The sequence below is a fragment of the Corvus hawaiiensis genome, chromosome 4, assembly GCF_020740725.1.
Source record: "Corvus hawaiiensis isolate bCorHaw1 chromosome 4, bCorHaw1.pri.cur, whole genome shotgun sequence".
In the NCBI taxonomy this organism is placed as follows: Eukaryota; Metazoa; Chordata; class Aves; order Passeriformes; family Corvidae; genus Corvus; species Corvus hawaiiensis.
The window spans coordinates 66002651-66014474 of NC_063216.1; the positions used below are offsets into that span (position 1 = coordinate 66002651).

The window sequence follows — 11824 nt, forward strand, 5'->3', positions numbered from 1 at the left end:
GTGTAAGGTTCATGTTCAGTCTGGGATCCAGAAGGGAAATTGTTCTTTCTCACTTCTGTGTCCTCACTGATAATGAAGAGCCTGAGCCTGGATTTAGATGTAAAAACCCAAGTGGAGCCTGGCTCTTCTTCAAAAAAGCAGAACTCCCATGCTTAAACAACAGAAAGTGTTTTAAGCTCATTTGTTTTTAAAGATGGCTGCTGTAACTCAGAAACCCAACAGTATGAAAATAAGTATGAAAATAATGCTCTTACTCTTTTCCCCATGATTCCATATGACCCTTTGGCAATAGATCACAGCTGCCTCCTATCTAATCTGCATAGGTTTTGTGCCCCAAAATTTGGGGCCCACTGTTCAGGAAGGACTAATTTTAACCTTGTCCTTCACCAAAGGAAAGGGTGCCCAGCTCAAATGTGTCTGCAGTTTTACTGCTTTAGCAGTGGTTTGTGGAGACCTGCCTAGATTTGCTTTCTTCCCAGGCTGTGGTCAGATTTTTTGAATATTGACATAAGTGCTTCATCAGGAAACTCATCACCAACAAAATAAACCTGCTGCAGGAAACAAAGCTTTAGTCTGGGAAAGCTCATGAGGCTCCTTCTGTTGTGATCCACAGGCTGTCTCTATCATTTGTCATGAAACGCTTATTGCGTTGCCAAGAATAAGGCAGAAGTCTTGGCTTGGGCAACATAGTATGAAAGGAAAAGACAGCTTCTTGTCTTAATTCAGCCACCAGAGAGAAGTCACTGACTTACTCTGCAAGTTTGGATTATTGCTTAAAGACAGGCTACTTCAATACCAGGTGTTACGTTTTTGGAGAATCTAATTCAGATGGAACTGGTTTTTTTTGTAGATGGAGTTAGCAGTAGCACCACTGTGTCGGCGAGTCTCTGACTTAGGAAAATCTTACAGACAGCTGAGGTCATTCAGGTGAGTTGCAGTCACAGTATGATTAAACTGTATTTCAAAACTGATGTGTTACCTTGTCTTAGTTCTGATTGAACTGAGGGCTTTTTTGGCAACACCCACCTGCAAATTAGAAATAGATTAAAGTTCTTTTAAATTTTATGCAGAGTATAACTATGATTTAACAATCTTTGTCATGCAAATGTTGGCCAAATTGTACTTTTTTGTGTTCCTTTCAGTACATCTTTTGTATGACAGCAAGTTCTATAGTTACCTTAAATGTTTTCACTGAAATATAAAATTTACAGTCCTGTGTTGTTTAATTATAATAGGCAACTACTGTAAATTTTTGCAAACTGGACCTGTGTTGGAAACCCAAGATGCAGAGAAGTAGCAAAAAATTAGATGATTCTATCCTAATGCAATATTGCCACCACACAGAGGCACTTTTCTAATGCATAAGATAAGCTTTTTTTCATTTCATGAGTATATTGTTACATTTTTCTAGACCACTGCTGTTCCAGACCAGTGAGCATATTGCCAGTAGCCCAGCTCTGGGAGAGGTTATTCCATTCAGCATTATTCTTCAGTTCTTATTTACAAGAGCACCACCAGAGCTAAAATCACCCTTCCAGGTAAGAAGATCAACCTGTCTTTTCTTTTCAGATGTCCTAAGGTGGAATGAGCATTGTAGTTTGCCCTATCTGTTGTAGTTAAAAATTATTCAAGTGCATATTTTATACAATTTGTTGGTTGTGTTTTTATTGTGGCAAAGGTATTATGGTAGTTGGCTTACTAATTTAATTAATTAATTGATTAATTAATAGTAGGGATATGATGACCTGATACTAAATAGACTCTCAATTCTTTACTATTCTGTCAGCTCATAGTAGAAGCCGCAGATCTTTCCCCAGACTATAAATTGCGTGGATCCTACTCTTGTAAGATGCAGGAAACCTAGTAAAAACTGATGTCAGAAATGGGCCAACAGCTGATGTAGGAGATCACCTCTGAGCTCCCAAATAACATACTGGGCTATTCCTGTTAATTGTCCTTGATTCCTTTACTCATTCTGCATCACTGCAGTATTAAGAGAGCCTCATGTGGCTTTCATGTGTGTCATCTTTGATTCTGAAATTGGTGTGTCTGTTTCCTTTTTTGCATTTTGTGTAACTGGTGTTTGTGTTTCTCTGTATCAGAGGGCTGAGTGGTCCATTGCCCGCTACTCCCAGTGGCTCGATGATCATCCATCTGAAAAAGACAGGCTTGCTCTCATACGGTAAAAATCATGCTTCTTTCTTTGCATTTATGATAATGGAGCAGCAACTTATCTGCACACTAGGACTCTTGAAAAGTAAAAAAAAATGTGCCTCAGGAGATGTATCATAAATACCAGTACCTTCACTCATGGGATGAGTTACAAAGTGGCAGAAAAAATAAACTGAACTCTCCACTCCGCCCCCCTGTATTCAAACTCTCCAGTGCCTTTGGAAGGAGCACATAATCTTCTTGTAAAGGAAGTAAACCATGCACAATGGTGGTTTAAATTAATAATGAGTTTTTGCGAAACTGCCTCTCTCTCTTAACTGTTGGAAATTCAAAGCTGCAACTGTCCTGTCTTCCGTATCAGGAAAGAGAATCTCTGAAAGTTTAACCAGTGTAAATGTAGGTGGAAATCTAAAACTGGAAGACCCTTGTTACACATCTGGAATGTTATTCTTCAGGAAATCAGCTGATGATCTTTAGGAAGTAATAATTACATCAGATTTTTAAAATCTTGCCTAGGGTAGATGATTTTATAGCTAAATATTATTTTGCATCTTAAGATGTTAGGAAAAGTTATGAAGAGTCTTGTTTTTCAAAACAAGCAAAGTTTTGAAGTATGTTAGAGAGAGCAGATGAGCTGTATGAACATGACAAACCCAACATGAGGATCCTCAGGATTCAAGACTCAGACTCATTTAGCTCCTAACGCCCTAAATTTTCCAGCCATCTTCTCAGTGACCTTGGTGTCACCTGCATCAGTGACCTGGGAAAGGCTGTCACACATAGCTGCACTGGGCTCCATCGCCTGGGAGCCAGCTCTGTCCTTGAACTTCCGTGCATGGATGTTGCCAGCTTTTGCTGGAGTGATAAAAGCCAACAGCGATTGTGCTTCAGAAAGTCAACTGTTTTCTGTCCACACTTCTGAAGCAGCCAAGAGGAGTCTGCTATAAATATTTACACTTCCTGAAGCTGATAGCACCACACAGTCCCATGCAGTGATTGGGCCAGTTAAGGAAATACTAGCTGATCACCAGTAGATGTTACTAGGATTTATTTCTGAAAAATGAAAATACAAACTGTGTCTCTTCATATGTGTATTTTTTGAAAATCATACATGTGATTAGTCTAGTTTGTCTACAAAACTAGCTTTTCTTGAATCTCAAGCCATGACACTGAATTACAGGGGCATAGGTAATAGGTACAGGGCTAACAGAGCTGTATATGTACTTAGCTATGAGTATTTTGATGGTAATTTCTGTCCTGATAGTATTGGCAACACTGGCAGTGTTGAATCTCAGTTACGGTAGGGAAAGCCAAGAATGCAAATAATTTGAGAACTGGTGGGATTTTGTTCTCTTCAATTCCTTTTCACAAATTCAAAAATGCCATCCTTAAACTACAACACATTTTTGTCTTTGCTTGCAATTAAATTTCATCCAGACTGTTTCAGTTAATAGGTTTGCTGGTGGTCATGTTCAGACACTGATAAGTTGTTGTAACCATGGAGGTATTAAGGGACAAACCTTGGGATGAGGTTTTTAGGCTGAGACAGTGTCATCCATGAGACCAAGTAGTGAAGCTGGAATACTTAAGTTTTCCTTTCAATCCTTTCATTGAATCCTTTATTCATTTTGCATGGCTGGTTATCCGTATGTAAGGCGGGCACGCAGACATCAGTCACTAGTATGACCATGAATCACTCATATTTTCTTTAATACTCTATTGGAAGATTTCTGAGCCTGCTCTTTGTGTATCTCTTATGAACCTAAGTTAACTACAGGCATCTTGCTCTTTTATCAGTCACCCTCTTCAGGCTTTTTCCACCTGTAGTTGTTCAGCTGTGCGAGTTGAACTTTGGATGTTTGGAGCCTTCAGATCCCTGCACTGGCCTGCATCAAGATAATATCTTTATGTTTGCTGCAGCCTTGCAAATGGTAATTTCCTGCAACTTCCCTTTGTAACAACTGTGGAATTACTCTAGGGACCTGCTGCCTAGATATTACTTTCCTTGTGTTACCAGGATCCTTCTAGCTTCATATTAAAGTTAATTGGAGTCCTTCTTCCGCTCTGTAGGTCTTAAATGCTTCACTTGCAAAATGGTGTGAATGGTATGAATTAGTCCCATTCTGAGCATTTTTGTGCATTTCTTTCTGCTTGTATTCAGCACAAGGGATGGTATTTACCTGGCCAGAGGTATATTTGCCAGACTCCCTTTATAGTCAACAAAGAGAAACAGGCACTGCTGGGGCTGATTCATCTCATCCTGAAGCAGATACCCAAAATAGGTCAGTTCCACTGTGTCCTGAAAGCTCCCATTTTCTTTGTTCAGTCAGTGGAGTGTGGGCTGGGACACAGGCAGCCAGCTCAGGCAGCCAACTGCCCTGCAGACATTTAAAGTTAGGTGACATGACTCTACTGCAGGTGTCCTCCCTGAGCAGGGATTGGGTTGAAAGAAGCACTTAAGTGGCCAGGGCAATTTTTTTTCTTTTTAAATTAAGCTTGAAAACTCAACTTTTCTTCCATAAAAGAAACCTTATTAAACTTGGCAGGATTTGAGCCAGCCTGAAGGACAGTTCATCCTTTTAAGAGCCAAATTCTTACCTTTACCATTAGAATGTGCATGAACTCCCTTTATTCAAGCTCCCCTTGCTGAAGCAGAGTTGAAAGCCAGGCTCAGTGAAGGGTTCATTTCCGTAACGAGCTGCTGTCCTGAGCTGAGGAGTGGCTCTGACCACTCACCTGCCCGGGGCAGGGACAAATGGCAGCTCGAGGACCAGCCTGAAAGCCCCATCTGTGCACTGGGTTCAGTCTGGCTGGGCACAGACCGCAGAGCTTTGCTGGGAGCAGCGGAGCCGCGCCGGGTGAGCGCTGCCTCTGCTCCGGGGGAGCGAACGCGGCCGGCAGGGGCGGCTGCAGCGCTGCCGGCCATTCATAAACCCTCGGTGCCGCTCGGGCGGCTCTGTCCGCGCTCGGGCCCTTTGATCTCTTCATTTACAGTCTGGAATAACCGGAGATGTCTGCTGCTCCTGTGTTGTCCTACAGGTGATGCTGTTGGAGATTTTACTGTTCGGTTTTACAGTAATTTTTATAGCACTGGGTTTAATAGACCTGGTGTCAGACAGATGTGCTCTAACACAGCAGATTTTCCAGTTTCTGCTTTGCCCTAAAGTTTGCAGAGCAAACAGACTTTTAACAAAGTACTAAAGAAAAGTCTGGCCCCAGCATCCTCCAGCTGCCCTGCTGATTGATTGGGACAGGAGTGCACAGGGTGCAATCCCCCTCCTGCTGAGCAGAAAGGTGATCCCTGCCTCTTCTGAAGCTTACGATGTAAATCTATTTGACCAAGGCAGAGCCCAGGAGGGCAGCGCTAGGATTCACAATTCCATATAAAATTAATTCATTAGAGTGATTCTAAATGATGCACATTAAGATCCCTTAAGAACCACAACTCAAATCATACTTCTTCTTTCCTTTTAACTCTAGATATAAATCTTCATGGGTTGAAATAACATTTTAAAGAGGAACTATCAGGATCTTATATAATCAGCTTGTCCTGATTTCCAAGAAAGCTCATGGTTTTGCTCATGCAAGTGAAGTAATTTAATAAGTGCTTTAAAATCCTTTTCCTTATGTGGGAGGGCATCTTAAACTTAGGGCTTTTTTTTTCCTTACTTTTTATGGCATTTTTAATGAAGCATTAATATATGCAGAACATCCCACCAACCCTTCTTCCATAGCTCTCTTTTACAAACAACGTTTGTAATGTATACCATAGCTTGTCTTTTGAAATAGAAACAGATTGCTGAACAGGTTTTATGTCCTTTATTAGACTAGAAGATGCTGAATTTAGGGCATTATTTAGTCTAATCCCTTCAAGAGTACGTTTTGTATATTACATAAACAGGGTTTCTACCATCTTAAACAACAATAATATAACTATATATTACATCTTTTTATATGACAACAGCTGTGATCTCCTCTGTGCTGGAGACTTGATGATACTGCTTTCACCCATAGCGCTGTTTATTTTTCCACAGCTACTTTGGCACTGGTGTTTTTACAGTGTCCTCAACAGGAGTGAGCCTGCCTTTTTAAAGACAAGATTTTAATGGTGCATCTGAATTGAGTCCTGTACTGCCAGCATAGTTACAAAAGCTCATTTGAGCTAGGACTGCTAAAGTTTACCAAAATGTCATGGTAAATCCTGCATTTCAAATGTTAACAAAGCCTCTGAACTAATTTATCTCCCCAAATTACAGTCAGGTAGGCTTCCCAGCAGCTCCAGTGATGTTCCAGTTTGCCCGGCTCAGGCAGCCTCCACTGAAGTCTGGCTATGTGCAGCAGTAGCCATCTTGCTTTGCCACAAGCAACTTCCTGCACTGTCCATATTTCTGTATGTTGCAGTCCCAAAATCCCACCTTGAAGACTTGTTGACTGTCTTCAGCAAAACAAATTCCCATCCCAAATGAACTTCTGGAACCATGTCTACTTCATGACCATTGGTGCTTTCAGTTACCTCTTCCAGCCTATTCCTCCTTCTCACTCTGGAGCAACCTCACCATTATTCTCTGGACTGCAAACAACCTTTCTCCCTGGATTCATGATTTGTGCCATTTTACTACCTGGACCTTTCCTAACCAGGAATGTTGCTCCTAACAGTGTGGACAGACTTCTTGGCCTGCCACCATGGTGCCATTCTCACAGGCAGCAATGCAAAAGTGTTTCCTGAGCTTGACCATGATTCCCTTGGTAGAGTGTGGAGCTCCAGGTGACTGTGGCTGCCTCTTCACTCCCAGCCTTCAGCAGCTGCAGCAGCTTTTCATCCTCCCCTTGGCTGCTTTCCTACTCCTGCCCATGCGGGAGCAGGCTCCCAGCCTTCCCTGGGTGGGCATAGGGAGCAGAGAGTTCTCTAGGCCAGTTTGCTTTACCAGAAACACTGTTCTTCCCGTGTTTCAGGTGAAGTTACTGATTATGAATGGCTTTTCAACATTCAGCTTCAGAGTGTTTAAATACTTCTACTGGGGATGCAAGTGTGGGATGCAGGAAAATAGTGAATGCAGTTGGAGTAGTCAGAAAGCTTTTGTTTTCATTGTTCAGTGTAAAGCTGTACAAGGTCTGTTTTAGAAAAATGCCTGAGAATTCACCTTACAGTATTGATATTACTGGTTGTCTTTGGAGTGGGTAAGAGAGCTAAGATGCTCTCAGGTTGGTCATATTGGTGAAGTTTGACTCCATCTTTTTGAAACAATGCAAGCAAAGCCACAGTAAAAGAGCAAGTGCAGCAGGAGGGACCTGCAAAACTCCTTTCAGCTGCCACTGATGGAGTTGGTTTTGCCAGTTAAATCAGATTCTTTTGGGGCAGAAGGAAAAACGATAAAAGCTGCTAGAAGGTGTGACTGTGGGACTGTAATACTGGTGTATGGCACATAGCATAGCCTAAATCTCATTCCACCTTGTTTGATCTGATGGGAATAACAGTCTGGCAAGGGATTATCAAGGGCTCACATTGAGTGGTTTTGGGTGTTGTTTTTAGGGTAAAGCTTCTCCCTTTTATCTATCCAGTTATCTCTGTAATCTTTTTCAAGGGCTTTTTCAAAGCAAGGAGATAAGTCAGTTAAGGGATAGCAGTGTTACCATCTGGATAATGATGCCAACCCACAACTTCACCAAGAGGTGTTAGAGCTTTCTAAGTTAAGCAGGTCAATATGGTTTTTTTCTATTTTCAGCTTTTGAGGACTTCAGAAAACTATTTGAGCCCAACAAACTTTGAGGAGTGTATAGAAAGGAAAAGACAGGGCCACTGCTGAGTGGAAGGGGAGAGATTTAGCGAGATGAATGACAGCTACAGTAAGAAAACTCACAGGAGTTTCTCAACTGTCGTTTTAATACAAGGGACTATTCTTTGTATCAGGTAACTAACATCTAACATGTCTAACAATTACTGCTGACCAGAGCACTTGAGTGCTGATGTGACTGGAAATGTGAGACACTTCTGACTCTTCTGAAGCATCTCCCCTCATCAGGATGGCATCCTTGATGTCATCCTTGAGCTTTCCCTGCCTGTATCTCCCACCTGCTGCTCAGTCTGCTCATCACATGCTGCCCCCTCATTGCCACAAGAGGCCAGTTTATCTAAAAAGCACAATATCCTGTTGTCCCATTCCCTCAGTCTCACTTTTTCTCTCTAAATCTTGGATTTAAAATAAACCTGTGGCTGTGCCTAATCTCTCTGCAGTTCATGATGCTGATGGCCTTTGCTGGGAGTGAAGTGAGGCGCACCCAAAGCACTTTGTGGCCACAGCAAGCAGTTTTTTAGTTGCCTCTTTCCCTGTAGACCCTGTGCTGCTCCCCAGGGACCTTTGGGAAGGAGGGAGGCTGAAGGTTTTCAGGGAGCTGACCAGGTGCAAAAGGTCAGCTTTACTTTAGCTAGATAAAATAAATATTATTCCCCTGCCTTTCTGCCTGTAACAAGGGATTGCTTCTCTGTTGCTGTTTTTTGCTGTATGAAGAACTCAAAGTGACTCCTCACTGTGTATTGGTACCTGGTGTGGACCCCTCAGCAGTAGCTCCATGAGTAAGTTGTTACCGAAATTGAAGAGCTCTCAAGTGCACCAAGGCCAACATGAGGAACTGTTTCTGTGCTCACTAACTTTATTTTTCTGAAGCTGCTCAACTCTCCAGCAATCCAGTCCATCCTTCTTCTGTGTCCCCCCAGTCTCAGACAATATGCCCTGGGCTTCAGCAAAGAGGGCCTGTGAAGTCTGGATGCTGCATAGGGACATCAGGAACTGTGGTGGGAATCACCTCGTGCCTATGCTGTTTCATTCCCATGCTCAGAAGTGAAGCTGCTTCGGGTTCTTTGATTGCACAATTGCACGCTTCACTCTCTCCATCAAACTCCATTAGCAGGGACTGCACGTGGGGCCAGCCAGCTCCTCGTGGTGCGCGCTGGCAGCGAGGCTGACGGATCCATGCACGCGTTGCTGGGCGTGGGAAGTGCTGGCAGGAGCGGGAGCAGCCCCAGGACCAGCTCGTGGGGCCGGGCTGTCATTGCTGTCAGTGGCTTCTTGGAACCCAGAGCTCAGACTCGTCTCTCCAGCGAACTAAGCACAGGCTCTTGGCCTCAAGAGCATCTTCCTCTTGCTGATAAATGAATTTAGCTGAATATTCCCAGCGATGCTCTGACATGGATGGGTTCGAGTCATTGAGGAAGGGCCAAGCCCTTGCTGATGTAGCAGCATCTTTACTCACAGGCACCCAAGTGTACTGTGACCCTGCATCTTCCTACCCTGCATCTTCTCGTTTGTCAGGTTTGGTGGGCTCATCTGAGGCTTCTTGGAGCTGCAGCATCACACAGGGATCTTGGCTGCTCCTCTCTTACCATCTTACTCCAGGAGGAGCCTGTGTGAAACATGGGCTGAATCTCACTCCTCAGTACTTCTGCTTTCCTTAAGCCTTGCTTGATTCACTGCCTGTCGCTGCCAGCAGGCACGTACCAGGGAGCAGCGCTGCCTTAGGTCCGTGAACTCTTCGTGCAGGAATGCAGGGTTCCACCAAAGGTTTGTTTGTTGGAAGGAGCAGCAAACATAAATGCAGCTCTGCCTCCACAGCCCACCATCCCACAGCAGTGGGTGTGTATTTATAGGCACAAGGCTGCAGTTGCTCTGTGTTACCATCTCCCTTGACCCCCGTGCCCCCCGCCCCGTTCACCAGATGTGCACGACATCTGCTTTCTCCCAGTGGGACTGGGAATGTTCCTGCCATGTTACTAAAAGCCAGCAGGCTCCCTCACTGACAGAACAGCTGTGTTGGTGCATCCTGCACTTCCAGAAAGGAATGCAGGAGACAAAACCCAGTACCACTCCCTCCTCAGTGACTGCATTCACAGCAGGACCCACTGTCCTCGGGCTGGTGCTGGGAAGGGCTGGGAAGGGCTGTGGTGATACTTTGTATTAGAAGAGGAATAGCCAGGTACCAGGAGTTGAGTCTCCACTTGAAATGGGGTCTGTTCGTGCATTTTCTTAGATTTGTCAGTTTTGCTGTAAATAGCGCAAATGTAAACGAGTTTTAGAAGGAAACTCCATGATTGTATCAGTTACATGAAGAAATAGAAGCAGAAAAGGGGAAGAAAATTAAATTCAAAGCTGTATGAGTGTGACAACACTAGCTTGGCCTACTTAATGAATTAGTAAGTTGGAATCTCAACAGATGAGCACTTACAGTGTTTGTTTTACAAATATGCTGTCACTCAACAATGTGTACTAGAATGTCGGCTAAAAGGTGACCCTGTGTTGTAAAGCAAGTTAAATTACGTACAAAGTATGTCACCACAGTTGCCCCTTTTAGCTTTGCCATGTTTTATTTGTGCAGTTCACACACAATGACTCTATGTGTGACATCCTGTGACAACGTGTAAGAGAGCCAGGCCGTGCCTTGCCCAAGCCCTGTCTGGAGTTAGCGTGCATTTCCGAGGACGGCGGGAGTTCAAAAGGCTGGGCCAGGAATCACCTCAGGGCATGGCGGGTGTTCACCAGTGCCCCAGTTTTCGTGCTGAAGTCGCACTCTCAGCATCTGCAGCAGCTGGAGATTATTCTCTTCCTTTCTAAAGGTTACCAGTGCAGCACTGAGCCCGAGTCTGTGCGTCAGAGCTGTCATTTCAAGCCATCTGCAACATGCTGCTGCTTATTTAAATGTTAACTTGTTTGCTCCTCAAAACATGCAAGAAAGGAGAGAAAGATCATGAAACAATTATGCAGAGCTTTGCAAGGCCTTCCTTGCTCACTTCCTTCCACAGACAAGTAGGACCATCTGAGGAAAATTTTGCAGGAGGGAAGAAGGCAATTAATTTCAGTTGCAGATCCTGAATTTACAGTACTTAATTGCTTTAGCTACTTTACTTCTTTTTTTTTAGTGGTGCACTGGAAGCTTATGTTCAATCAGTGAGAACAAGAGAGGGAAAGGAGTTTGCACCAGTCTATCCCATAATGGTTCAGCTGCTGCAGAAAGCCATGTCAACCCTTCAGTGAACACAGCTGGACAACGCTCTCATACCAGGGAGTGGATGGTAACAGGGCCGGGGGCTTTGGTGCCACATCTGTATTTACTGTTCATGTAAATTATCCCCAAGTATATCAGCTTTACAATGAAATGTTTTCCTACTTCATGTCTGAAACTTCTGTCTTCTTGCTTTATGTTCACATTACAGGAACTTACTTAGAAATATCGTAAGGAAATTGTACAACTTTTATGTGCTGTAAGTCTACATCTAATTGAAACATTCTTAAGCATTCCTTTTGAATTTAGAAAAGTATAAAATTAGAACTCAAGTATTACAGTGTAATTGCTGAATATCTCAAATAAGGAAGCAGCTCTTTTCCTACAAGTATGGTTTTAAACAGTTGAATACACTTTAGCCATATTCAGAAAACTACTTTTGAAACATTTGAATCATCAGTTTCCATCTAAAAATCACTAATTTTAACACAAGGAAAAATATTTATAACTAACCTAAATGATTCTCTCTTGCACTATTTGCTTAGAAATAATTTATATTGATTTCAACTCTTTTTGCTTAAACTGTAATAAAGAACATTGACTATCCAATCCTGAAAACAGTATTTGAAATTCTTCACTAGCTTCCTAATGACAAAGCTTA

The 11824-nt window shown here is 43.0% G+C and overlaps 1 protein-coding gene across 2 annotated transcripts in view; it reads left to right on the forward strand.

The window, feature by feature from the left end:
- The window catches only part of COG5 (component of oligomeric golgi complex 5), a 185353-nt gene extending 173572 nt beyond the window's left edge, over positions 1-11781 (forward strand). The window contains exons 19-23 of one of the 2 annotated variants that reach the window (XM_048302616.1): positions 851-927; positions 1412-1538; positions 2103-2182; positions 3970-4103; positions 11081-11115. In XM_048302616.1, coding sequence (XP_048158573.1) covers positions 851-927; positions 1412-1538; positions 2103-2182; positions 3970-4072 — 387 coding nt within the window. In that variant the 3' untranslated portion in view covers positions 4073-4103; positions 11081-11115. Of the gene's footprint in view, positions 1-850; positions 928-1411; positions 1539-2102; positions 2183-3969; positions 4104-11080 lie in introns of both variants that reach the window. The other variant, XM_048302615.1, reaches the window with a different exon arrangement.
- Positions 11782-11824: the final 43 nt, after the last annotated feature.